Here is a 27096-nt window from a genome sequence, read left to right on the forward strand (position 1 = left end):
GAGAGAGAGAGAGAGAGAGAGAGAGAGAGAGAGAGAGAGAGAGAGAGAGAGAGAGAGAGAGAGAGAGAGAGAGAGAGAGAGAGAGAGAGAGAGAGAGAGAGAGAGAGAGAGAGAGAGAGAGAGAGAGAGAGAGAGGAGGAGAGAGAGGCCATAGCTGCGAAAGTCTACGAATTTTAGACCAACCCGCCAATAACTCCTCACCCCAAACGCCTCATACCAAAACCCTAGCCGTCGTTTACCACCCAAGGTTCCGTGCTAACTAATGAAAACAAATTATATAAATAAATATGACAATAAAAAAATGAACGAAATTACCATCAAAATATAGATCTCGATGAATCCAACGGTGGGTAGCCCGTCAAATTCCGACTGCCGGAACACAAATTACATCTCCCGCAAACCCAACGTCGTCGAAATACGCACAGACTGCAAAACAATTGTAGAAACATATCGAGTGCTCCAAACAGATTGAAATCACCACCAAAAGAGAGAGCTCAACGAGAGGAATCCAATGGTAGTTAAACCATCGAATTCCGACCACCGGAGAGAGAGTTATGACTCCGGAAAGCAATTTCGCGGGATGGAGATCTATGGTGGCGGGATTTGAATTTGAGATTTGAGAGAGAGAAAGAGAGAGACTGTGAAAATATAACGAAACAGCAGATTAAAGATATTACTGCTGGCCCAAGATCACCAACCACGTTGTAGAAAGATTACAACTAAAAAGAAGAATTAAACCTCAAATATGAGTAAAGAAGAAAGCTGAAAATTGAAGAGATAAATTACTGGATTTTTTTTCTATTTCTCGATTGATTACAAAAGCTGGATAACACACTAATATATACAGCTTTATAGAAGGCTCTGGCATCCTAATTAATTACCTTAATTAATGACCTTAAAATTTAACAATAAAATAAAGTTTAATTTTACTCTAGAAAATTCTTGAAAAATCTACTGTAAAGAAACCAAAAAATAACTTTAATATTTCACACTCCCCCTTGAAGTGATTTTTTGGAAACCATGCCAAGGTGAGTTCGAAGAAACTCAAATGGAGCTTTATATAATGATTTGTTGAAGATATCAACTACATTTTCTTGACTTCTCACCTCCATAGCGTTAATTGTGCCATCAAGAACTTTTTCTCGAATGAAGTGATGCTCGAGCTCGATGTGCTTGGTTCTTGCATGACAAACGGGATTATTTGCGAGTTTGATAGCACTCTGATTATCTCCATATATCGTAGTTGGTTTCGCTGCAGGAAGATGTAAATCTTCGACAAGCCTTTGAAGCCACACACACTCTTGAGCAGCAAGTGCCGATGCTTTATATTCGGCCTCCGTAGTTGATAAAGAAACTGAATCTTGTTTCTTGCTGCACCAAGAAACACTCGTACCACCACATAGAAACACATACCCTGACGTAGATCTTCGATCATCAAAGTCACCACCAAAAATCAGCATCAGTAAACCAACCAAAGAAGGAGTCGCCCCTTTCTTAAAAAATAAGTCCATATCAAGAGTTGAATTAATGTACTTTAAGATCCTTTTTGCAGACTCAATGTGAGGCTTTCTTGGTGATTGCATAAACCTGCTTACCAAGCCAACTGAGAAGGCAATATCCGGCCGAGTTATAGTCAAATATAAGAGACTACCAACAAGAGCACGATAAGGTTGTGGATTTGGAAGCAACGATCCTTCTTCACGCCTCAACTTCTTGTTCACTTCAAGTGGATTAGAGCATTTCTTACTTGGATTTAACCTGAATCTTTCGACAAGCTTCCTAGCATAGCTTTCTTGAGTGACAAAAATTTCACGCTTCATGTTTATCACTTCTATGCCGAGAAAGTGATGCAATTCTCCCAATTTTTTAATGTCGAATCTGATAGCAAGCTCATCATGTAGTCTTGAGACTTCTTCCTCATTATTTCCGGTTATTATCATGTCATCGACATACAAAAGAACAATCACATGCAAATTTTCATGTTTCTTAACAAATAAGCTCGAGTCAGAGTTAGATGCATTATAGCCACAAAATTGTAAATATTGAGATATTTTGCCGTACCATGCTCGTGGTGCTTGTTTGAGTCCGTATAGAGCTTTCTTGAGTTTGCAAACATAATCAGGATGAGTTTTAGAAACATAACCTGGTGGTTGGTCCATGTATATATCTTTGTCGAGCTCCCCATATAAAAAAACGTTATTTACGTCGAGCTGCCATAATCTCCAATCGTAAAAAGCTGTCAACGCTAGCACAACTCTGACCGAAATCATCTTCGCCACTGGACTAAAGGTTGCTTCATAATCCTCGTTATACTTTTGAGAGAAACCTCGGGCCACCAATCTCGCTTTAAACCTGTCAACACTTACATCAGCTTTTCTTTTGATTTTATATACCCATCTACAAGAGACAGTTTGCACATTTTCTGGTTTCGGAACGAGACTCCAAGTTTGATTTTTCGCAAGAGCATCTATCTCTGCATCCATGGCAAGCTTCCATTCTTTGGTTCCTTTGGCTTCCTCATATGTGGAAGGCTCATCCTCATCTATCGGTCCTGCAAAGAAACAAGAGTATATGCTAATGAAATTTTCATCTCGATAGCGAGCGGGCTTCACGGTGGTTCTTCTAGGTCTCTGTGAAATTTGTGAGTCATCTCTTTCGTGTAGCTCATGATCAGCTTGTGCATTTGAACCCCCCCTTTCACTTGGCTCCTCAATTGAAGACGATGAGACAGTACTGGTGGTAGGTAAGTCTGTCACTTCTTGCTCGATTTCCTTATTTGTCACTACACCTTCGTAATACAGTGAAATTTCATCAAAGATTACATCCCTGGAAACAGTAAAGAGGTGTGTTTTGGGATCCATACACTTCCAGCCCTTCTTCCTTTCATCGTATCTGACAAAAATGCACTTTTTTGCCTTTGCATCGAGCTTGTTTCTTTGCGATTCCGGAACATGAACATAGCAGATTGAACCAAAGACTTTGAGATGTTTGACGGAAGGCTTTTCTCCGAACAATAATTCGTACGGCGATTTCATGTTTGTTGGAGACAGCGGCATCCTATTAATCACATATGCAACACAATTCATGCCTTCTGCCCACAAGGTTCTAGGCAAATTCTTGGCATGCAACCAGCTCTTACATGTTTCCGTTAGATGTCTAATCTTACGCTCCGCGACGCCGTTTTGCTGTGGTGTTTCGGTGCAAGTTAGTTCCCGCCGAATTCCATGTTCTCGACAAAACGAGAGAAATTCTTCCGAAGTAAATTCTCCGCCATTGTCGGTTCGCAACCGCTTAATCTTGGAGTTAAGTTCACCTTCGACCACTTTCTTGAACTCTGTAAACTTGAGAAAAACATCTGACTTGCGCTTGACAAAATACACCCATGTGAATCGTGAAAAATCGTCGATAAAAATTGACATATACAAGTAGCCTGAACAAGAAGGAGTTCTTGTTGGCCCCATCAAATCACTATGAATTAGTTCTAATGGAGCGCTACATCTTGAGACAGATATGTCAAACGGAAGTCGATGAGCTTTCCCGTATTGGCATCCTTCTCACACCACTAATTTACCAGAGTGAATGATGTCCGGCTTAATTTCCTTGACATTGCGAAGAAATTTAACGTCGCGGCGTCCGAATAGCATAAAGTTTCCAGCATCTACAGCAGTTACAACTGAGAATAAATTTTTCTTCATACCGGGAACATAAAACACGCTGTTAAGTGTGATTCCGTCTTCATGCATCTTTGATGACCACCGTCCCTTCATTTTCTACGTGATGGACTGTATTATCTGCTGTCACAATGGCATCGCCGCCATTGTATTCTCGAAAATGAGAAAATTTAGACTGGTCACCTGTGAGATGATGCCCACATCCTGAATCCACGATCCAGTCGTCTTTAACGTTGATCGAGGTCATGGCATTTACAAATCTTGTCTCTGCCACGAAAAAACTTCCCCAATCTTCATTTTTTTCTTTTGTAGTTTCAGCCACATTACTCTCCTTGGCTCGACAATATTTCTTAATATGTCCCAAGCGACCGCACTTGTAGCATTTAAATTGCTTCTTATTCGGAATACTTGAAGCCTCTTCTTTTCTCTCTTGTGGTTTCCGAAACTCTTGAGTTTCATTTCTTTTGAAATTCCGGAAGAATTTTCGCTTGGTGGCGGCAAGAGCACTGCCTTCTCCTTCTTTAATAGACACTCCAGCCATTTGTTTAGCTAGAGACTCCTGTGACGATAGCAAATTCTCGAACTCCTCCAAGGAAGGTTGTTGAGCCCATCCTTGAATCGATGTAACATATGGAATATATTCTGGCTTAAGCCCTCGGATAATAGTTCTCCTTATTCGAGCTTCAGAAATTGCTTCATCCGGATTTAAGAGAGATATTTCGGAGTAAATTTTTTATTTTCAGGAAACACTCGGCGATTGAAAGATTACCTTGAGTAGTGTTCGCCAACTCGTTCTCTAGAATTTGCAATCGAGCTTCATCTTTCTTGTTGATTAATCGATCGAGAGTCTGCCATATTTCATAGGCTGATTCACAGCGCATAATATGGCCGAACAAGCCGTGAGAAATCGATCTCTTCAATAGAAACTCAGCCTTCGCATTCAGCTGCTTCCACTTCTTAAGGGCAGCGGCGTTCTCCGTCGTATTTGCGGGAGCCTCTGTATTGCTTCCGTTAACAACTTCCCACAGATCTTCTCCAACAAGATACGACTCCATACAAGTCCGCCATATTCGGTAGTTGGATGGGTATAACAGCTCCATACCAAGTCCACTAACACGACCACTCACATCCATTTGAGGCACCAGTTGAATCTTCTACCAAGGGATCTTGTTAAACACCACCCAGAGCCCTATGGCTCTGATACCATGTAAAGATTACTAACAACAGATTAATTATATTACTGCTGACCCAAGATCACCAACTTAGTTGTAGAAAGATTAAAACTAAAAAAAAAAATTAAACCTCAAATATGAGTAAAGAAGAAAGCTGAAAATTGAAGAAATAATTTGCTTGAAATCTTTTATATTTCTCGATTGATTACAAAAGCTGGATAACACACTAATATATACAACTTTATAGAAGGCTCTTCCTAATTAATTACCTTAATTAATGACCTTGGAATTTTAACAGTAAAATAAAGTTTAATTCTAATCTAGAAAATTCTTGAAAAACCTACTGTAAAGAAAACAAAAAATAACTTTAATATTTCACAAGATTGTGGTTAACATTCCACAGAATTTAGAAGATTGTGTTGAAATTGACACTGCGGTTGTAATCACCGAAACAAGAGGGTTTTGATACCCATTTAAAAGTTTTTTACTCCAACCATAGACATCAAATAGATTATCAAAATTTAAATATATGAATAATATATTTTTAAATAACACGTGTCAACTCATGATAGGTTGATTGGGTGGTTACGATTTTGATATTTCATTTTCCAGGATCCATTTTGCACCTCCAGGAGGTTGAGTATCAAACTAACCATCAAATTTATGCCTCCATTGGAGTGGAATATTTTAAGTTTTGAGAATTAAAATGGAAGTTTTATCATTTGATGCTCCATTTAATTCCCCCATTGGAATTGCTCTTACCCCAGAAGGGTGGCTGTAATTTACCCTTAATTTTATCTTGTGAATCTTGTCGGATTCTACTTCATTGTCGGACTCGTGGAATTGAATTATGTTGCTCAATTTATTAAAGACGAACTAGAAAATAAACTTCACTGATGCAACTCTGCCTATTTTTGACGCTGAAATGCACATATATTTTTCTTTTGTGTTGGCGATAGTTAATTAGTTTTTTTCTGCTTGATTTTTCTCAGTTTGGAAAACTATAAATGAAAGTAGAATAGATGATTTGATTCGTTTGAGATTGATTATGAAATTTATGCTTGGTTTGAAGCTCCTCGCGAATAAAAGGATTCAAAATGAAATTTAAAAGAATAGTTTTCTAAATTTTATTTTTTATAAATAATAGTTTTTCTAAATTAAATTAAATGACAAAAAATCATCGAAACTTTTTTTTCATAAATGAGTACTGTTAATGAGTAGTGTATTGAAAAAAAAAAAACTAGGGTTACATACAGTTTAGTATGTCATCTGTAACACTTATCCCTAAAGTATTATTTGTAACACTTTCCCCCATGTTCAATGTAATTTGTATTTTAAATCCTAATACCTTAAAATTTTATTTTTTTTATTTCAAATAATAACTAAAAGAATAATTAAATTGTACAACTAAAAATATCTGTTGAAAAATGCAATATTTTATAATTTAAAAATATTATCTTGTACTGTTGGGTACATATTTAATAGGGCAAATTACCAAAACCCCCTGAGGTAAGCCTGAATAACGAAAATCCCCCCACGTTCTCGTAATTACGAAAACCCCCATTGACTAACGGTTGACCGAATTTTTTTAACCAAACGTGAAATGTCTATTATATTCTTCTGTTAAATATGTGAAAATAAAAGAAAAAAGCTGAAAATGTGGTGGCGGTCACAGGCGACGGAACGAACGACGCCCCTGCTTTAAAAGAAGCCGATGTGGGACTCTCGATGGGAATCCAAGGCACTGAGGTGGCGAAGGAGAGCTCCGATATCGTGATTTTGGACGACGATTTTTCGTCCGTGGCTACAGTTCTGCTTTGGGGGAGATGTGTGTATAATAACATCCAAAAGTTCATTCAGTTTCAACTGACTGTGAATGTAGCTGCGTTGGCTTTAGCTACCGAAAGGCCGAGCAAAGAGCTAATGCAAAGAGCTTCTGAAGAAGTTTGCCGACACCGTGAGGCTGAGCTTTGCGGAGTGGGGTGTTTGTGTTGCTATTGCGGCGGTTATTGGAGGTATTAATATTATATGATACATTTCACTAACAGCTTAAGCTTTTGGTGAAATGTATCATTTAAGCTTTTGGTTGAGATGGTCATTTAATATTAATATCTCCAATAGCGGTGACGTGGCCGATTGGTTGGGTGGTGAAGTTTGTGCCTGTTGGGAAGAAACCGGTTTTCAGTTACTTGAAGCTCTTACGTTGTGGTTCGAAGACGCCTGGATTAGTTGGTACTGTCGACTGTCGAGGAATGTAGCGGCGTGGGCTGGTCGCCGCCTCTATTGTGGCGGCTCGGCCTCGTTTGCCGGTGACCGATACTCGGCATCCGCGGTTCTACAAACATTGGTGTAGGGAAGTTTCTTTCTCAAGTATACAACCAATTTCTGATGATGGATGAATAATCTTCACAGAATTACAGTTTGAAAAAATTACATTAAAAACGCAAGGTTTGGTCAACCGTTGACTCCTATTTTTGGACCACCATGGGTCTGGTCTTGGTAGCTCACTTGTGATGATTTATTGCTTTTATAAATTTATGGGTTAATAGCATTTTCCCACCTAGACTTTGCCCGTTTTTGCACTTTCCCACCTCAACTAAAAAAAGTTGCACGGCGGCACCCAAACATTCATTTTTGACGCACATAACCACCTGGAGGGAATATTCCGGCGAATATTCTCATTTTTCAACGCACGCGCGGTGCACATGCGAAAATACAAGGGTTTTTTCGTCTTTTTACTTGAAAATATTATAAGGGGTGAAATTGAAAGTACCAGGGACTCAATTGAACTTAATTTGAAACTTTCACAAGTTCCACCCATCATCTTCTTCGTCCTTCTTCAGCCCACCGCCGTCCGCCACCCGCCGCCTCTTATTCGCCGTCCGCCGCCTCTAATTCAATAGAGAAAAAAAAATCCACCTGTTAATACCACATTCAATAGAGAAAAAAAAACCCCAATTCAAGAATAAAAATGGCATTGCTCTGCCATTTCATCCAAATTATCCCTTTTTATTTCCATAATTTCCGCCTTGTTATTCGATTCTACAACAATCACACGAACAATTTCATCATCAAACACCTGGCGGAAAAAATATAACAACACATAAAAACGATTCATTTGTATCACAACAGAAGATTTGCTTACCCAGAAAGATGTTTTCTCGCCGCGAATCAGATGATCTAATGAAAATGAAACCTCTGAAAAACCCCACAATTTTTTTTCTTTTTAAAAATGTAAGATAAAAGCTCACACTCTCAATCGTTTTCCCCAATTTCCAAAAGGGGGCTTATTATATGAACGCGAAACTCCGATTTTAATGGAGATAGAGGCGGCGGACGGCGAATAAGAGGCGGCGGGTGGCGGACGGCGGTGGGCTGAAGAAGGACGAAGAAGATGATGGGTGGAACTTGTGAAAGTTTCAAATTAAGTTCAATTGAGTCCCTGGTACTTTCAATTTCACCCCTTATAATATTTTCAAGTAAAAAGACGAAAAAACCCTTGTATTTTCGCATGTGCACCGCGCGTGCGTTGAAAAATGAGAATATTCGCCGGAATATTCCCTCCAGGTGGTTATGTGCGTAAAAAATGAATGTTTGGGTGCCGCCGTGCAACTTTTTTTAGTTGAGGTGGGAAAGTGCAAAAACGGGCAAAGTCTAGGTGGGAAAATGCTATTAACCCTAAATTTATTTATTACTTTGTAATTTGTATTGATAATTTGATATTATAAATTTTTTATTTTTTTTATTTATATATTTTAGTTGATTTTATTTATCCAGAGGAGTATTCATACGGATTTATGCTTTTAGCTTGAATGATGGTTTTATTTCTCGAATTGTAAAATATTTAATTTTATATATAAAAAATAATTAAATTTTGAAATCTCATCCATTGATTTTTTTAATCTAATAAAAATACATTGTACATTCATAATGATTGATTATATTTGGGTTTAATTTAAGAAAAATAAGTATTTTGCAGACACTTATATATTTCATGAAGAGTACATATTTATGACCCCTCATTAAATAAAATGCTTTCAATTACCCCCTAAGGGTAATTTCGTATACAAGGGCAAAATTGGTATTATCGGAGGAATATTCGGGAGAATAAAAAAGATTCTATCGAGTTTAACACCGTTAGAGCGATTTGTAAGATGTCTGCATACCTCAGGGGGATTTTCATAATTACGAGAACGTGGGGAGAATTTCCGTTATTCAGACTTACCTTAGGGGGTTTTGGTAATTTGCCCAAAGAAAGAAGATAGAGAGAGAGGATGTGGTTGACAAGTCAAATTTATTAATTAAAGTTTGAGGACAAAAAAAGTAAATGAACAAGAAAACTAATGGTGTTAGTTTTGGGAATGTTGACCATGAATTAGAGGGGCCATTTTGATACGATTTGTAGTTTAGGGGGTGTTTGTAATATATCCCATAGTTCAGGGGTGCAAAGTGTACTTTCCCCTAAAATTAATGCAGAGTTCCCTTAGTACCCCACTAGAATAAATAAATAAGTAGTACCTCACTAGAATAAATAAAGAAACGAGCATACTTTCTCAAAGTATAGCACAGCCGAAAGTTTTCCATGGATAAATAGTATTACCAATGAATCATCCTAAGAAAATAAACCATTCAAAAAACTCATAAATATGCAAAAAAAAAAATGGAAATATAAAATTGTTCCAATAATTTGAAGATTAATCGATATCTAAACCAAAACATAAACACACGAACAACTTGCCTGCCAATGCCATCAAGCTATTCTCTTCACCAAAACGCATCTCCATTCGATTCGGTTTCTCCTCGATTGGATCTCCACTGACACGTCATCATCTAAAGCAAGAGCAAGCTTTCGACGTAATTATCAACATAGAACAACATCGCACACCCGTAGATTCCAAGATCCTCACTCTGCCTCTGATTAGTCTTTAAATTATAGACGACCAACCCAAGACTACGTAACGCAAGCAAAGCTTCGCAACTGTTCCGAAATCCAACGAATCTTGCACTTACTTCGACGGTATACATCTTCGTCCAAGATTCTTTCACACGATACTCCTTCATCACCCACACATCCCACGATTCGTAACCTCCATTGTATTTGACCACGCCGAGCGACTCACCGATCACGAAAATGCATAGCATTTTTGAACACTCGCACGCCAGACAATCCGGCAACATTACTTCGCCGAACACCTCGTCGCCGACATCGAATGCCAGAAACGAAGTGCGACGATCGACCGGGTTGAGTGCTAGCCAATGCACAACCCCGTTCAAGAAAGCCTGACAGTAAGCCTGGCAGTGGCTAGTGTTAAGAGCCCGCAGAGCAATTCCAACTCCACCAATCAGCCTCCGCCAACTCCAAGTCTGGACAGAAAACACCTCAGCATCAAAATCATTGGGTTTTGTGGAATTATAAACCAACCTCACAACCTTATGGTGGGCGTGATCAGCAGAGGATCCGAACCCCAGCACGAACACGGGTTCTTTCGGGTTGATAGTCGGGGTGGGCAATAAGAGATGAGTTCTAATAGATGGGTTCCATAATATGATATGCTTCGGAGAACATGCGGAGCAAGTTTCCAACAGGCACACGACTCCGTCGCAGCAGCCGACTATCGGGGAACATGCGGTACGTGATTTACGGGGAATTCGAGATGCGAGGAAGAATTGACGGAAAGGGCTCCGTCGTTTTCGTCGGTGGCGACGTTTAGCAACGAAAAGTGTTCTCGCTTGTCGGTTTGATCGAAACGCTTAAGGACTTCACCGGCAGTTTCTGGAGGATTGCGGCCTGGAGCTCCGCCGGAAAGTAGTCCGACATAATTTGCCGATGAAAGAAACGGAGTCCGGAAATTTGTTCCACGCGCTGTTGTTTTTGGTGATGAATTTTCTAGGGTTTTTCTTTTCTTTTTTGGACATGTGAATTTTCTAGGGCTTTATTATTTACACCTGAACTAGACTTTTTGTAAAGGATAAAATGCGCTTCTTAGCCCAAACATTTTCTGTTATTGCATTTCTCCCCCTAAAAATTTATATAATGGATACCCCTTCAAAATATTATTTTGGACAAACGCACGTTGCCCAACTTGCAATAAAAATTACATTTAAAGAGACAACGTGCAACAGAAATCCTCATTTCCGATGAATAATCCATCGGAATTTTGCTATCGGGGAAATGTGCAACAAGAATAATATTTTGAAGGGGGGTTTTCACTTTTCAAAATTTTGAGGGGGTAAAGTGCGAAAATTAAAAATTTATAGGGGGTGATATACATTTTTCCCTATTTTGGTTGCACTTTGCCCCAAAAATCAATTTTTGGAGGGTATTGTGCTACAAAAATAACATTTTAAGGGGCAATGTGTAAAAAAATAGTGTTTTTTAAGGGATAACGTGTGGATAGGAGAGAGTGTGGTGGTGGGCCCCTAAAGAAAATGAGGCTTGTTCGCCCTAGGCCAGGGCCGACTCTTGCACCAAAAGGCGAAATCCCTCGCCCCAGGGTCCCCATCCCTTGGCCCGACAATGATTGATGGAGGAATGTAAATCATGGTAACTTAACGGCCCGTTAAGGTAGCGGACCCGGACCTGGTGCCCACAAGGAACCAACCCTCATTGGAGTTGAAATTCTCACACTGCGGCTGCCAGGATTCGATCTTAGGACCTTGCACCACCTTACCAACTCCGGAACCAGTTGAGCTACACCCATGCAGACGCCAGGGTCGGCTCTGCATATATTAATAGTGGATTGTGAAGGACCACCGAATAAATCATGAGATAAACACACAAAAGCTCGAGCTCGAAAAACACAAATTCGAGTTCGACCTTTTTTTGAGTCAGCTCAGCTTGTTTACCACCCCTACACCTAATGGATAGTCGTATATAAGTCTTTAAAGAACACCACATAATCTGTACCGAAAAAGAACTATAACTATAAGAGTGACTGCGATTACAGACCTCTCAAATGACTTCCAATTCTGTCACGTGCCACTTCAGAGAACCACAACAAACTAACCAATCGTAACTCATTGGATATAATACGTTGATGAAACTGTTGTAATGATATTAATACCACGAAAACAAGAAGTAAACTGCACGAATGCATATCAATTTTAGAATCTCTGCAGCATATAAAGGAGGGATGAGTCTAAAACGATACGAGAAGTTCGTAAAGAAATTCGACATTTCTCATTGTATGATGCAACAAATCCCAAATTCTTGAATTAAAAAATAAAAATAAAAATAAACAGAGAAATTGGAAGGAGATTAGATACTTTCTATGCAGCATATAAGAAATCACAACCCGACGACCGAACCGGGATCCACAATGCGGCAATCATAGCCTTCTGAACCCCGAATACGGCATAATCATCCGACAAAGGACAAGTGAAAAGGTGATCGAATCCAACCAGATTTAGTTCAAGAAAGAAATGTTATCATTTCAAAATTGACAAAGATATTGCAAGAATTGAACAATATTGAACACATGCGGTTAAGTTTGACGGAAAAAAATTAACGGAAGCTACCCCTAAACCACAAGGGGTTACTGCTGATATTACGAACACAAGAGGGTCATCTGCAAAATAATACTGAGCTTGAGCATAATAAGTACCCTCACTGAAAAAATATTTTAAAAATTACTTTTATGTTGATATTAGATTATCTGGTGTTATAAAGTCTGACTAATGGTGGTAATGTGTTTTTTTAAAATGGTTATTGATTGTTAATGTATGTTTAAACCCATGAGCAATTCAATTATGAGGAAATCTCTACGGTGCATTTAACAATGCAAGAAACCCCAAACAACTTTATTATCTTCAATACATAGGTGGTGTTTGCAGGAGTTTTTAAAAATAGATTATCAGTTTTTTTTTCTCACATAATCTGTTTTTAGGTGTTTGGGAAACCGACTTTTGTTTTTGCTTCTCTTAAAATAAGTTGTTTTAAGCTATAATTTTAAAAGCAACCATGCATCTGCTTTAATTTTTCTATTTAAATTGATTTTTCCAATTTTTTTTTTTGCGAACACCCCAAACTTATAGAAGCACTTAATATCAACTTAACTCACAATCACTAACTTTTACTTTTAAATAAACTTTTGCAAACACCATCAAAATAAGGATCCATCAAGCACAAAATCTACTTTTATTATTTGAACATATATGTTTATCAAATTTGAACGCATAAGCATATTCATATAACTCAGATCACCGGGGAATAAAAAATGTCAAAGGCGAAATACATAGAAGTCGATACGATAAAATTATTTCACGAGTTCAACCGATAATATGTAAATAAAAGTGAACACTATTGGATCAATTCGCCGCCAATTCTAAGCAAGAGCAAGCTTTCGACATAACTATTAACACAGAAGCAACCAGATCCATAAATCCCAAGATCCTTCGTCTGCCGAGTATCTGGATTATAGACCACTAAAGAAAACCTAACCGAACGATCCGTATACGGCGCGATCCCCTGCCTATATAAGAACAGTAAAGCTTCACCACTCTTCCAGAACCCGATTACTCTAGATACCACGTTCAGCAAACGAATCGTGTACAACTTAGTCCAAGATTCTCTCACACAGTACTCCTTCATCACCCACACATCGCACGACGTATAGCCTCTATCGTATTTAACAGCTCCCAGTGATTCCCCAATCACGAAAATACGCAACATCAGTAAACTTTCGTATACGCATGCAGCTAACTCGTCTGGAAGCATTACTTCACCAAGTACCTCATCGCCAACATCAAAGGCCAGAAATGAACTAAGTCGAAAACTATCGTCTTTTGAAAGCCAATGCACAACCCCGTTCGAGAAAACCGATGGACAAGTCGTAGACGGAAAAACATGCGGAGGAATTAAATCAACTTCGCCCCACTTTCGCCAACTCCACGTCTCGAGTGAAAATATCTCAACCAGTTGCATAAAACTTAAATTAATATCGTTGGGTTTCATGCAATAAACCAACCTTACAACTTTGTAAGCATGACTAGCAACTCCGAAACCCAGCACAACAAAGTGGGGCGTTTTCGGATTGATCGTAGGGTTTGGTAAAACTCGATGATTTCTAACGGATGGGTTCCATATGATAATACTGCATTGCGAAGAATCGCGGAACTCGTCGTCCGATAAGCAGATCAGACCATCGCAAGAGCCGACTATTCTGAAAGTTTGATCGGATTTGAACGGAAATTCGAGCTTTGAGGAAGAACTGAATGTTCCAAAGGGTCCGTTTTCAGCGATAGTAAGGAACGAATGGAGTTCCTTTTCGTGGACGAGGGTTCGATTTTTGGCGTTGGAGAGGTGCGATGCGATAAAGGCGGGGGTGGTGATAATCGACCGCCAAGATTTCAAAACGGCGAGGAAACGGACTAAGGATTTAACCGGCAGTTTGCCGAGGATTTCGAGCACGAGATCTGTGGGTAAATAATTCGACATGGTTTAGTGATGATGAAAGTTTGAACAAAACCCTAAATATATATAATATCAATGTGAAATTGGAAAAAAAGGAAAACGTTGGTGGGTTGTTTATAAATTAGTATTGGGAAATCCTAATAGGTTTAGAATTTTGGTACCGCAGAAGAGTAGAAATTCTTTTTGTCACTTTCCTTTTAAAATTTAAAATTTTATTGGAAAATTACCAAAATTACTAAATAAAAAGATTCCAAAAACTTTTTTTATTCAAATAGTTCCAAAAATTAAAACGGGTTACAATTTGCACCCATGTACTATAAAATAGGTCCCATTCACCCCATGCGATATTAAAAACTACAAGGACCCCCCTTTTTTTCACAGTTAGTTGATAGTAATTTGACAGTATTAAATTTTGCAGTGCAATTATTCTTATATCCTTTCTTCTTGTCTTTTACTTTCTCAAAAATTATCAGTCACCCATGGCCACTACCAAAATCAAAAAGTTGAGACGATGATTTCACTACCCCATCGATCCCCTCCTGTAGAAAGGATACACCATCGGCTATCGCCGCCGTCGGTACACCATCACCATCAATTATATCCGAACATATGGGCTCCTAGGAAAAACTATTGCAGAGGATTTTAATTCTCATGAAATTGTAATTAATATTGTCCAAAAAAAGTGAAAAAAAAACAAGAAGAAAGACATTCAAAATTTGGATAAAACACAATCAACATTTCAACATCAAACAAACAAATACAAACTCAAAATTAGAACCAACACAACAACTTAACAAAAAGACCAAAAAACATAACAAAAATGCCAACCCTAGTTTTGGAAGCCCCCAAGTTGGTCAGCCTAATATCCTCTCTCTTCACCTTCATCCCAAACCCATCAACCTCCACGTCAGCCCCAATCCTCATACCTTTCCTCTTCGAATACCAAAACCAAAACCCAAACCTCGGCCGAGCCACCAAATCCACCCGAAAAACCGCCGCCGACCCATTCGAAACCACCTTCACGCGGCGGCCTCCCACTGTGTTTATATATAAACACAAATTGGATCATCATATCCACTTTGTGTAAATTTCTAATTTTTTCGCACTTTACCGCCTCAAATTTTTTAAAAGTGAATGTCCCCTTCGAAATATTATTCTTGTTGCACATTGCCCCGATAGCAAAATTCCGATGAATTATTCATTAAAATTGAGGATTTATGTTGCACGTTGCCCTTTAAATGTTATTTTTATTGCACGTTGACCCTTAAAAACATTACTTTTTCGCACATTGCCTCTTTAAAATTTTATTTTTGTTGCACAGTGCCCTAAAAAAATTGGCTCATGGAGTAAAGTGCAATCAAAAGAATATTTAGAAGGGGGAATATCCATTTTTTTTAATATTTAGGGGGGAAGTGCGAAAATCAAAAATTTATAGGGGCAAAGTGCATTTTCAAATTAAAAAAGTCAATGTTAACCCAACATTAATGTTAGAATTATTTCGTGCAAATTAATTATAAATTTGTGTCCGATAAATCCCAGATTCAGTTTTAGCTACTGTTCTACTGTTTTACGAAGAGTTGCAACAGTTAATGGAACAGTAATAAAAAGACACAAATTTTAAAGTGGTTCGGATACAATTGTACCCTACATCCACGGGGACCTGCAAATGAAATTCACTAATTTTTAGTTTTACGAATACAGTAATAGGACTTAATCGAAAATGCAAAGACTCCCTCTTTGTCGACGCCGTTCTTGTATCCTACGCTGAATTGTCAATCTTCACTTTGCAACACGTCCCTTTCCGCACGGTTGAAATTTCTTCAACGCTGAGTCCCTCAGTCGGCGGATCGACCTCCTCCCGAGATCTTCTGAGTTCTTCTCCCGAAGAACCGATCTTCTTTTCGCGTGAAAGAAGCAAATCGTTTGCTGTGTTTTTCTTCTCGAATAAGATCACAACTCAGGTGCAGCAACGCAAGAGCAGAAAAAGTTTTTCTCTCAAAAATAAAAGGGACGGTCTGTAATGACGTTGATGCTCCCTTCTTATAATTCCTTAGTTGTATTGGTAGAGCCCTACAAAATTAGAGCCCATTAGGTTAGATAAATTCTTCACGTAAGGAACAAGGAATTATGACAACAAGGAAAGTCTTAGTCAAATAAATTCCTTGTTAATAAAACACTAAGGTAATTAAATAAATTAATGACAAAATAAGAGTTTAAAGAACTAAGGAAACTTCCCTAGTTTTTATACACGTTTTTCGCACACGTGTTGAAAAACCGAAATAGAATCCTCTCGGATTCTAACAATCTCCCCCTTTGTCATCTATTTATTATAATCAAGTCCTCCCCCTTGATCAAATACCTGACAAAACATTAGACTGCATAATAGAGTAACTGTTAGAACAGTTAAAGGAAAAAGCAGTTAACGAAACAAGAAAAAAAATTAAGCCTAGCAGACTATTAAAGGCCGTTGTTCAGAAAATCAATTCGACAACCACAAAAAAAACTACTCCAGAATATATTCAGCATCAACGAACAACTCCTCGTCATCATTCGTATCAACTTCAGCTGATGTACCATCAACTGTTGGAACAGTTGGAGCAACAACAGTTCAGTAGTAGTTCCAGCAGATGCATCAGCTCCCCCTGTATGCAGTTCCTCCTGGGTTGATGCGTCGTTGTCAACTCCCCCTCAAGAATAATCTCCCCCTTTCTGAGCAAGGGCAGTAAAATAGTCGAGTTTCTTCTTTGTAAAAAAAAACGACCTCGACAATCAGAGACCCCACTAGGTAGGTTGGCATAAAAATTATGAACCACTTGACAGACGCCACCGGGTTTGATGCTCTCGGAGAAGGGACCGAGAATTAAAAGCAGCGACAGCAGAGATAGGCACCACGGGATCCGGTGCAGAGTGACCTGCGGTGGTGCGAGTAGCGGAAGGCGAGGCAGAGTGAGTAACGCGTCGATGAGAGCGGCGAGGTGGCGGGGTGCAGGTGAGGCCGGTTTGGGTGGTTGCGATGGCGGTGCACACGGTGGTGGTGACGATTGGGCCGCCGGCGAGTGTGGCAGTGGAGAATAGATGAACGGTCACGGCGGTGAGACTGGCGGCGACAGCGGTGGAGAAAACCTAGGGACCAAAATTTTCAGCGGAGGCGGCCGTGAGAAGGAGTGGGGGCTCCCAAAAGGCAAGAGGCACGGCATCCAACGGCTCTTCGAAGGCAGGGCGGTCATCGGAGCGGCGTCGCGGCGGAGGAGCTGCCGAAGACGCGGTTGCTGGTCGAGATGATCGTCGTTTGGACGAAGAAGACGATCCACCGGTGCTTTTTCGTTTCCCCATAACTGTGCTCTTGGATTCCTTTGATTTGAGTGCAGATTTGAGATTTGCTGCAAAGGAGAAAGAAGGAAAAGAGAGCAGTAGAGAAGAAAACCAATTTGGAGAAAAAAACGAAAAGGGGCATAAACATAGGTAACTGTTGGTCTTCTCAGGGGTATTTTAGCAATTTAGGAAGATTATAGTGAAGAAATTGCAAGTATTATTCTGCCAATAAGGAGAGCAATTTTATAAAAATTAAATTCAGGTACAGCAACTCTCAACCTTCACATATGAAGCCCAATCACAGTTCAAGAAAACTTCGAGAAGAAAAAAATGTTCAGAAAAGTGGGTGACTTCAAAAAAATGATTGCCGCCAAAACATATACGAACCCACCCCGTTTTTTTTTTTTTTTTTTTTATATATATATATGCCTAATATGCAGAATTAAATTACTAGGACGAGAAAAATAAACGTGAGAAAACGAAAGAGAGTATGAGTGAGTAAACACGAGTGAATAGAATACTATTAGGACTATCAAACCCATGGGGTTTATCTTCAATTTTAACAAAAAAGCAAGCTCCGAAATACAAACTAACAAGACTAACAATAAATTTAATACTCTCAAATCAAGCACAAAAACGCTCTTATTAGGTAGCATACACACCCTACTAATGGTAGCTTTTTCATGAAGAACAGAGCAATTTAATTAGCGAGATAGTTGCGGTCGTGCAATGTGTAGTTCCCTGGGCTTTCTAATTGAGTCGTATGGTGAGGGTTCGGTCATGAGGTTTACCGGCTCAACTCAAAAAGGCTTCGAACTATTCACTGACCATATAAAAGTTTACAGTGGTCGTGCAATGTGTAGTCCCCTGGGCTTTCTATTTGAGCCTTGTAGGAGCTTTCGGCCACGTGATTTACTGACTCAACTCAAAAAGGCTTCGAACTATTCACAAACCAATTTATTATATATAGTTTAAACAAAAATTCAAGAGTAGCTTTCACTCATTTGGAGAGGCAGCTTTTCCTTATGAAAGTGTTAAACCATGACGAGATTGTGAAGAATATTAAATAAACTAAAGCCTCTATAGCCATCATTCGGGGATTGATGAAGTTTTACCTCACAAAGTTTGAAAGTACAGATAGTATCCAATACACAAGAGTTTTCATCACATGCAGCATGACTAATGCATAACTTAGATGAACAAAATGCAGTATGTGTGATGTGTCCATAAAAACCTAAAAGTTGCAAGTCTGGACACAGACAGTTGCAACAGTTTATGCAGCTGCACAGATCAAACAATACAGATTCCAAGCGAATTTCGCAAGGAATCGAACCTATGTGCATCAAGGGGTTTAGTAAAGATGTCAGCAAGTTGTTTTTCTGTTGTGACATACTCTAATGAGACAGTTCCTTCCTCTACCAGATTTCTAATGAAGTGGTACCGGATTTCAATATGCTTAGTTCGAGAGTGCTGTACTGGATTCTTGGAAATATTAATTGCACTCATATTGTCACAATAAATATGCAATAAATCTTGACTAATACCATAATCACATACCATTTGTTTCATCCATAAGAGTTTTTTGCTGTACCAGGACACGAGATTGTTCCCAAGATAGAAGCATCCTCCAGTTGTGCTTTTTCGATCATCTGCATCACCTGCCCAATCAGCATCGCTAAAGCCTCGGGTTTGAATTCCTTCTTCTACCGGACCAATGACTTGATCCACTGGATGATTCTTCTTGACTCTTCTTGAGGGTTCCTTGTGAGTTTGATCATCCAATTCGAGAGGCCTGACTTCAGCTTCGTCTCCTGTTTCAGAATTGACGTCACTTTCTTCTGAAATGGTAGAGGCTGCATCAACTGTTGGAACTGTTGGTGCGACACTGGAGCTGTTTTCCGATTCCTTTGTTGGTTCCTCTTCCAGTAGTCCAGCAGAGACAAGAATATAGCGGTTGTCAGATGATCGAGTTCCTTGAATAACACAATTCTCGTCTTTGTCTAATACTTGACATGTGAATTTGTTGAATCTGACTTCAAGATCTTGATCACATAACTGGCTGATGCTTATCAGATTTGACGTGAGTCCTTCTACAAATAGTACATTCTTCAGCTTTGAGAGATTCTCATGATTTAGCGATCCTTTCCCTAGCACTTCACCATTTTTTCCGTTTCCAAAGGTAACAGCTCCACCGGTGATTTGTTGATAGTTTTTCAGAAACTCTTTAACACCGGTCATATGTCGTGAACACCCACTGTCAAAATACCAATCATTAGTAGTACTTGCTTTTAAAGAAGTAATCGCAGATAAGCATTTAAACGTGGACTTTTCATCCCAAATTTTTTGCTGAGGTCTATTGGAAATATCGATTTTATTTTTGGGTTTTTGAGAGGGTGAAGGAAAATAATCAGCCCTAGCAGAGTAAAGAGAACGAGCCACAAGCTTTTTCACAAGTTTTAAATATTTGAAGCATCTAGGACGTATGTGACCTGGATTTTGACAGAAAAAACAAGTGGGAATAAACCTTTTCTTTGAATTGTGTTTCGTTGCTTCAACAGTTGCAACTGTTTGTGAGACAGAAGCTTGTTTAACAAAGTTGATTTTTCTGTTTTGATCTTCCTTTCGCTTTAGATCAACTTTGGGTAGCTGACTCCCTCCTATGCCTAGACGATTATAGTTTGGCTTGTTGTTGCTTAAGATTTCATCTAGATTACCTCTACCCAAGTTCAATTTTGCAATTGCTTCTTGAGTTTGAGTAAGTTTAGCCTGCAAACTATTTTTCTCTTGATCACTAGATATGATCCTTTTCTCAAGAGTAGAGATTCTTACCTTTAGTGTCTTGTTTTCCTCTATAAGCACAAACTTCTCCTTTTCCAGGAAGTTATTTACCTTAACGACGTCGAGCCATTTTTGGTACATTTTTTCATATACCTCCTTTACTTCATCCAAGGTTGGTTCTTCCTCATCACTGCTGCTGTTTAGATCCTCTGCAAAAGAAGAATTTTCGTTTAGATTTTTGTCATAATCAGAACACATATTTTCATACCTGGATTCTGTTTCACAGTCTGTTGCAACAGTTGAAGCAACAGTTGATTCTGAGTTGTCCAGAGGAACTTTGCTGCTGAATGCTACAAAGTTAGTGACTTGATCGTTGTTTCCTTGGTCATCATCAGATTCTTCTTCATCGCTCCAAACAGTAGTAAGTGATATTTTCTTCTTTTTCTTCAGGGTGTTTGCGCATTCTGATTGAATGTGACCAAAGCCTTCGCATTCTCGACATTGTATTCTTCTTGGTCTTGACTCCTCTGAGTTATCTTGATTTGAATTTCTCCTCGAATTTTGAAAGTTCACGGTTTTCCCTGTGCTTGGAAGATTTCCCCTTTTACCGATCTTTTTGAGAAGTTTCCCAAAATTTTTCGATAGTATTGCCAAGGATTCCTCTACCGTCTGCTCATCTTCTTGAGTTGACGAATTTTGGGGTGTTGCATATGAAGTTTCTGCTTGAAAGGCTATCTTCTTTTCTCTAGGCTTTTCACGATGATTTTCACCATGATTGAGTTCTTGTGCCAGAAGTTTCCCCATGAGTTCGTCTAGTTTGAGCGTGTCAACATCTCTGACTTCTTCAATGGCAGCAATTCGGTAAGCAAATCTTTCAGGTAAAGAGCGCATCGCCTTTCTCACCAATTTGCTTTCAGAGTAAGGTTCATCGAGTGCATATGATTCATTGGAGATATCACATAATTTAGCATGGAAGTCAGTGATCGTCTCATTCTCTTCCATCTTCAAATTTTCGAACTTGGTGGCCAGCATTTGTAACTTCGACGTCCTCACAGTTGACGTTCCTTCGTATGTGACTTGAAGGATTTCCCAAGCTCTTTTAGCAGATTCACATGACGCTATTAGTTTAAATTGATTATCATCAACACCACTAAATATTGCGTTTAGGGCCCTTGAGTTGTAGTTTGCGAGTAGTATCTCTACGTCACTCCAATCTGCTTCTGGTTTGAAAGCTTCCATTTTGTCTTCTCCTTTGACCATGGGAGGTGTCCAACCAGTTATGATGGCGCGCCATGCTCTCTCATCTATGGATTTGATAAACATCTTCATTTTTTATTTCCAATATGAGTAGTTTGATCCGATTAGGAGAGGTGGGCGAGTAGTTGACGATCCTTCTCGTTGAGTATTCATATCTGCACAAAATAAGAGTAGTTAGTTCCCAAAATCTCACTAGATGTATTTAGTGACAGGCTCTTGATGCCAATTGTTAGAATTATTTCGTGCAAATTAATTATAAATTTGTGTCCGATAAATCCCAGATTCAGTTTTAGCTACTGTTCTACTGTTTTACGAAGAGTTGCAACAGTTAATGGAACAGTAATAAAAAGACACAAATTTTAAAGTGGTTCGGATACAATTGTACCCTACATCCACGGGGACCTGCAAATGAAATTCACTAATTTTTAGTTTTACGAATACAGTAATAGGACTTAATCGAAAATGCAAAGACTCCCTCTTTGTCGACGCCGTTCTTGTATCCTACGCTGAATTGTCAATCTTCACTTTGCAACACGTCCCTTTCCGCACGGTTGAAATTTCTTCAACGCTGAGTCCCTCAGTCGGCGGATCGACCTCCTCCCGAGATCTTCTGAGTTCTTCTCCCGAAGAACCGATCTTCTTTTCGCGTGAAAGAAGCAAATCGTTTGCTGTGTTTTTCTTCTCGAATAAGATCACAACTCAGGTGCAGCAACGCAAGAGCAGAAAAAGTTTTTCTCTCAAAAATAAAAGGGACGGTCTGTAATGACGTTGATGCTCCCTTCTTATAATTCCTTAGTTGTATTGGTAGAGCCCTACAAAATTAGAGCCCATTAGGTTAGATAAATTCTTCACGTAAGGAACAAGGAATTATGACAACAAGGAAAGTCTTAGTCAAATAAATTCCTTGTTAATAAAACACTAAGGTAATTAAATAAATTAATGACAAAATAAGAGTTTAAAGAACTAAGGAAACTTCCCTAGTTTTTATACACGTTTTTCGCACACGTGTTGAAAAACCGAAATAGAATCCTCTCGGATTCTAACAATTAATTTATTAATTCTACCAATTACAATACACATACGTGGACTGTACTTCGTATATATCTACGTTTTGAGCTTTAGGTCATCACCTCCTCCAGTAATTGAGTTGAACAACGAAAAAACAATTAATTGATGAATATAAAAAGCTTATTACATTCCTATGTAATTGTCAGCATATATATAGTGACATTACATTACAAGTTACAACAATAAAAAAATATGATCGTCTTTTGTATTCTTTGTAAGGATTTTTGCCCTCTCACACTAATTAAGACCAATTTTATTTAGGAGTCTTAAATTTAATGATGAAACTAATTAGAATCAAATGACAAGTTCAACTAAATATTTGTTTCAATTTTTTTTTTTAGTATATAATTCAGCAGATTTTACAAATAATATGGTGTACTATGTTGTACTATAGTTTACACTACTATTAAAAAAAAGGGATTATTTGACAAACACCCCTCATATCCATGGTACAATTAAGATGGGTCCATATTTTTTTTCTCTCTTTAAGAAAAATCCAAAATAATTTTAATAACCATAAATAATAAAATTTTATTATTTTAATACAATTATACCCTTCACCCTATATTGTTCACCCTATATTCCACGATCTTTTATCTTTCTCTGTCTTTTCTTTCCACCGCCCAACTTTTCTCTCTTTTATTTTCTCTCTTCATCTTCTCCATCTCTTCTCCATCATGTTCGCCTCTACCGCTGCAATTTTTCAGATCGATTCCGTAGAAGACGACATCCACAACTCATAGATCCCTCTATCTCTTTCGTCAAATCAAATATCATAAAAACGCATTACACATCACTCCATTGGAACCAACAAACGAGCTTCCCAATTGGCGTTTCGAGCCCATCAGTAAAGATTCTGCCTACAATTTATCGAACCAGTAAATACGAACTTAATTAAAAACCGAGGTAATTACTCAATCTCGGACTTCTATAATTTTCCACTCTTGAACTGAATATATTTATATATATATAAATGTATGTGATGTGTGATGTATGGATATTCGATAAATTTGTGTTGAATTTGTTAAAGAATAGAAGTTTCTGCAATTGATTGAGTTATAAGATCTGTCAAAAAATATAATTAATTAATTAATTAATTAAGTTACACTGATTGTGATGCAAGCATTAGATTCATTAATTCATTAATAAGAGTAAGTTGATGGTGTTGTCCGGCTAATCCATTTATCGTTATATTCTCCGAATTTTTCTGTTAACTTTTTGATGTGTTTTTAGTCGATTACGTTGAGGAATGAATATTCCCGAATACACGAGGCGGGTTTTCGGGGAAATCCCCGTTCGGAAACGAGAAAGTGAACTTCCCATGGGAGAAGAAAAGAGCAGCCAATGAAGAGAGAGGGGTAGTGTTGACAGTCGAAAGAGCCGTGTTTGGCTGAGTCAACTCTTAACCCGTAGCGTCTCTCTCTTTTCTCCACAACCCACTCCCACATCCACACCCACACTCTCGCAGCCCCATCTGACGACCACATCCACACCCTCGCGGATTTTTATAGTGGTTTTCAATATTTTTACATAAACCACTATAAAAATCTGTATAAATAATTATAGTGGTTTTCAATAATTTTTGTACAAATTTTTATATAACTGTATATACATAGTGGTTTTTATGTTGACATGGTTGTTATACAGAGTGGTTTTAAAGTTTACATAATTGTTATACAGAGTGGTTTTCATGTTATATAATTATATACATAGTGGTTTTCATGTTATATAATTATATATATAGTGGTTTTCATGTTATATAATTGTTATACATAGTGGTTTTCATGTTTATATAGCTGTTTATACAGAGTGGTTTTTATGTTTATATAGAGTGGTTTTTATTTAAAAAAAACTGGAAATAAAAAATAAATAAATAAACCATTTAAAAAAATTGAAATTAAGAAAAAAAACCATGAAAAAACGAAAATAAAAATAAAACCATTTTTTAAAAATTAAAATAAAAAATATGAAAAATAAAAATAAGAAAAAAAACAATTTAAAATAAACAACCGACAAAAAATAATAATAATATAATTACAAAATTTTATTTTAAATGGAAATAAAGAAAACCATTAAATAAAATAAAAAAGAAAAGGAAAAAAAACTGAATTAACGTGATGAGAGGAATAATTTTAGGAGAAGATTTGGGTGTAGATTATGAGTGTAATTTTTTTTAATTAAATAGTTATACTAATTAATAATTAGTGGGGGGGGCATATATGGTTTTTAAAGCCCATTGGATTTATCTCAAATATCATTTATAAATGATGGATTTATCAAGAATTAAAATTCCAATGAAGGGTGTTTGGCATATTGCCCCTAAAAAAAACCTTTTTTTCTACATAATACTGAAAATTACAAAGAAAGCGTGTTTTTCGTTTTTTTTTTAATTCAATCTACAATATTTTAATTTTTTTTATTTTATTTGTCGTCAATACTGTAGTAGACTATGGTATACCACCAAGGTCGGTCCTAGGTGATTGGAGGCCCTGGGCAAGACTTAAAATCGAGGCCCTAAATTTCAATTTATTTTATATTTATACATATATATATATATATGTCTGTCTGTGTGTGTGTAAGATATGGATGTATTAAATAAAAATGGGTAGTAGAAAAAAGTTTTTTGATTTAACAAAAATATTTTGAGAAATAAAAACACCAATAACATGGAAAAAAACAACTAAATTTAAAGTGTAGAAACTAACATTAAAGAACTATATAGAAGTGCAAGAAAATTTAAATTAGAGTAAAACAATGTAAATGAGAGAGTTTCTTAAATTAGAGTATAAAACAATGTAAATGAGAGAGAAATGGTAAGAGAACGAAAGACATTGGGTGGAAAAAAATAAAGAGACGGATAAATGACAAATGGACTCGGTCAAAAAAATTAATGTGGAAAGAGAGGGTTAAAAAGTTAAGAGATGAAGAGAATAAGAGTTGGAAGAAGAGAAAAGAAAAATAATTATAAAATAATAAGAACAATAATATATCTTTTTGGGCTCCATTGAAAAGTGGGCCCTAGACCTGGGCCCTGCTCGCACTGGGCCAGAGCCGCCCCTGTATACTACGGTGTACTATGGTATACTACCGTGTACGACCAAACCCTTACAGCCAACAACACCAATCCTCGCCAATCCTACCAGTCAATGCATCAGCCGTCAAACCCTAGCAGCCAACATCCGCAGCCATCGCAACCGTAGTCACCTACTAACTTTTGGGAAACCTAGATTTACCACTTTGAACCCAAATCAAGCACAATCTCTTGAAGATCAAGAAAATCAGATGCAAATGGTAAAAAATATACTTTCAATTAAATCTCCACCTTAACCACATCCCCGTTGTTGCCTCGATCACCACAGCCCCCTGCCGCCTGAACAATCACAACCCCTCGCAGCCGTCTCGACCACCACAGCCCCCTGCCGCCGCATCAACCACCACAGGCCCCCGCTGCCTCGTCCACTACAGCCCCTTCCTTATGCTATTACTGAAGAAAGCAAGAGAGAGATATAAAGATAGATAGGTGAGAGAGAGAAAAAATAGTTGCAATTAGGAAAATAAAATTAAATAAGAAGAGAGGATCCCTCAACATCTTCGATAGTGTCCACGAAGTCGAGCATAACTTTCTCATCCGGACCCCAAATCAATTGGTTCCGGCGGCAATAGAAACCTATTTCAGCTGGCTACATTTTGCTGCCCAACGTCAAATTTCCAAATTCGGACTCGAACATTGTCAAAATTGGATTCCAAAAGCAATCATGAAAACACGTGCTACAGTTCGAGGACATGAATCCGCATCAAGAAACGTCCACAAAAATACTCGCTAGAAAAGATACGCACATAAGTAACAGTACAAAAGCATGCACAAAAGAACTCACGCAAAAGTGCAGTCACAAAACGGATCATGAAAACACAAACTACAATCCTAGGACATTAATACAAATCAACAAACAAGCACAAACACACTCGCTCAAATGGATATGCACAAACGTACATGTAAAAAAACATGCGCAAAAGTGCATTCGCAACAACGTTCTTAAAAACATGAACACTAGGACTTTAATACGGATAACCAGACAAACAACAAGAACACTAGATACAAAAGATACAGTGGAGTTTATAAATAACACTCTACGTTTACGTTTACGTGGATTCTTTTTTGGATTAATTTATATTTCTGTTTTAATTGGTGGATTTAGTATCTGATAGGTACAAATCGATAATTAGGTGTCCATGAAGCAAAAATGATCAAAGAGTAAGAAAAGAGTTGCAATTAGGAAAATAAAATAAAATTAGAAGAGAGGATCCCTTAACATCTTCGGTAGTGTCCACGAAGTCGAGCATAAGTTTCTCATCCGGGCTCCAAATTCGGACTCGAACATGGTCAAAATTGGATTCCAAAAGCAATCAGGAAAATACGTGCTATATT

At 38.0% G+C, this 27096-nt stretch overlaps 4 protein-coding genes and 1 long non-coding RNA gene across 5 annotated transcripts in view; 1 reads left to right on the forward strand and 4 right to left on the reverse strand.

Moving 5' to 3' along the window:
• The window catches only part of LOC148765644 (F-box protein At3g07870-like), a 47640-nt gene that overhangs the window by 6178 nt on the left and 14366 nt on the right, over positions 1-27096 (reverse strand). The window lies entirely within an intron of this gene.
• Positions 9674-10661, reverse strand: LOC148765646 (F-box/kelch-repeat protein At3g06240-like). Its single transcript, XM_088811881.1, has 2 exons — positions 10559-10661; positions 9674-10455 (listed from the first exon to the last, which is right to left on the reverse strand). Exons 1-2 carry the CDS (start codon positions 10659-10661, stop codon positions 9674-9676), a joined length of 885 nt encoding a protein of 294 aa, XP_088668007.1.
• On the reverse strand, positions 13024-14357 carry LOC148765647 (F-box protein At3g07870-like). Its single transcript, XM_088811617.1, has one exon. The coding sequence runs from the start codon at positions 14277-14279 to the stop codon at positions 13143-13145; it is 1137 nt and encodes a 378-aa protein (XP_088667743.1). The 5' UTR covers positions 14280-14357; the 3' UTR covers positions 13024-13142.
• Positions 17379-21584, reverse strand: LOC148765648 (uncharacterized). The gene is made up of 2 exons (XM_088811883.1): positions 19112-21584; positions 17379-17635 (listed from the first exon to the last, which is right to left on the reverse strand). The coding sequence occupies exons 1-2, from the start codon at positions 21582-21584 to the stop codon at positions 17379-17381; spliced, it is 2730 nt and encodes a 909-aa protein (XP_088668009.1).
• On the forward strand, positions 23289-24339 carry LOC148765649 (uncharacterized). The gene is made up of 2 exons (XR_016029314.1): positions 23289-23576; positions 23904-24339. It is a non-coding gene; the product is annotated as an uncharacterized LOC148765649 (long non-coding RNA).

Source organism: Erythranthe guttata, chromosome 13 (assembly GCF_056151865.1).
Source record: "Erythranthe guttata isolate IM_541 chromosome 13, IM_541, whole genome shotgun sequence".
Classification (NCBI taxonomy): domain Eukaryota; kingdom Viridiplantae; phylum Streptophyta; class Magnoliopsida; order Lamiales; family Phrymaceae; genus Erythranthe; species Erythranthe guttata.

Excerpts from the sequence above, each read along its gene's own strand:
- LOC148765646 (XM_088811881.1), bottom strand. The coding sequence starts at position 10,661 with ATGTCGGACTACTTTCCGGCGGAGCTCCAGGCCGCAATCCTCCAGAAA. Across the intron at positions 10,456-10,558 it reads GACAAGCGAGAACACTTTTC|TCGGCTGCTGCGACGGAGTC; the intron begins GTTGCTAAACGT and ends GTTCCCCGATAG.
- LOC148765647 (XM_088811617.1), bottom strand. The coding sequence starts at position 14,279 with ATGTCGAATTATTTACCCACAGATCTCGTGCTCGAAATCCTCGGCAAA.
- LOC148765648 (XM_088811883.1), bottom strand. The coding sequence starts at position 21,584 with ATGGAAGCTTTCAAACCAGAAGCAGATTGGAGTGACGTAGAGATACTA. Across the intron at positions 17,636-19,111 it reads ACAAATGGTATGTGATTATG|CAAATCTCAAATCTGCACTC; the intron begins GTATTAGTCAAG and ends TCTCCTTTGCAG.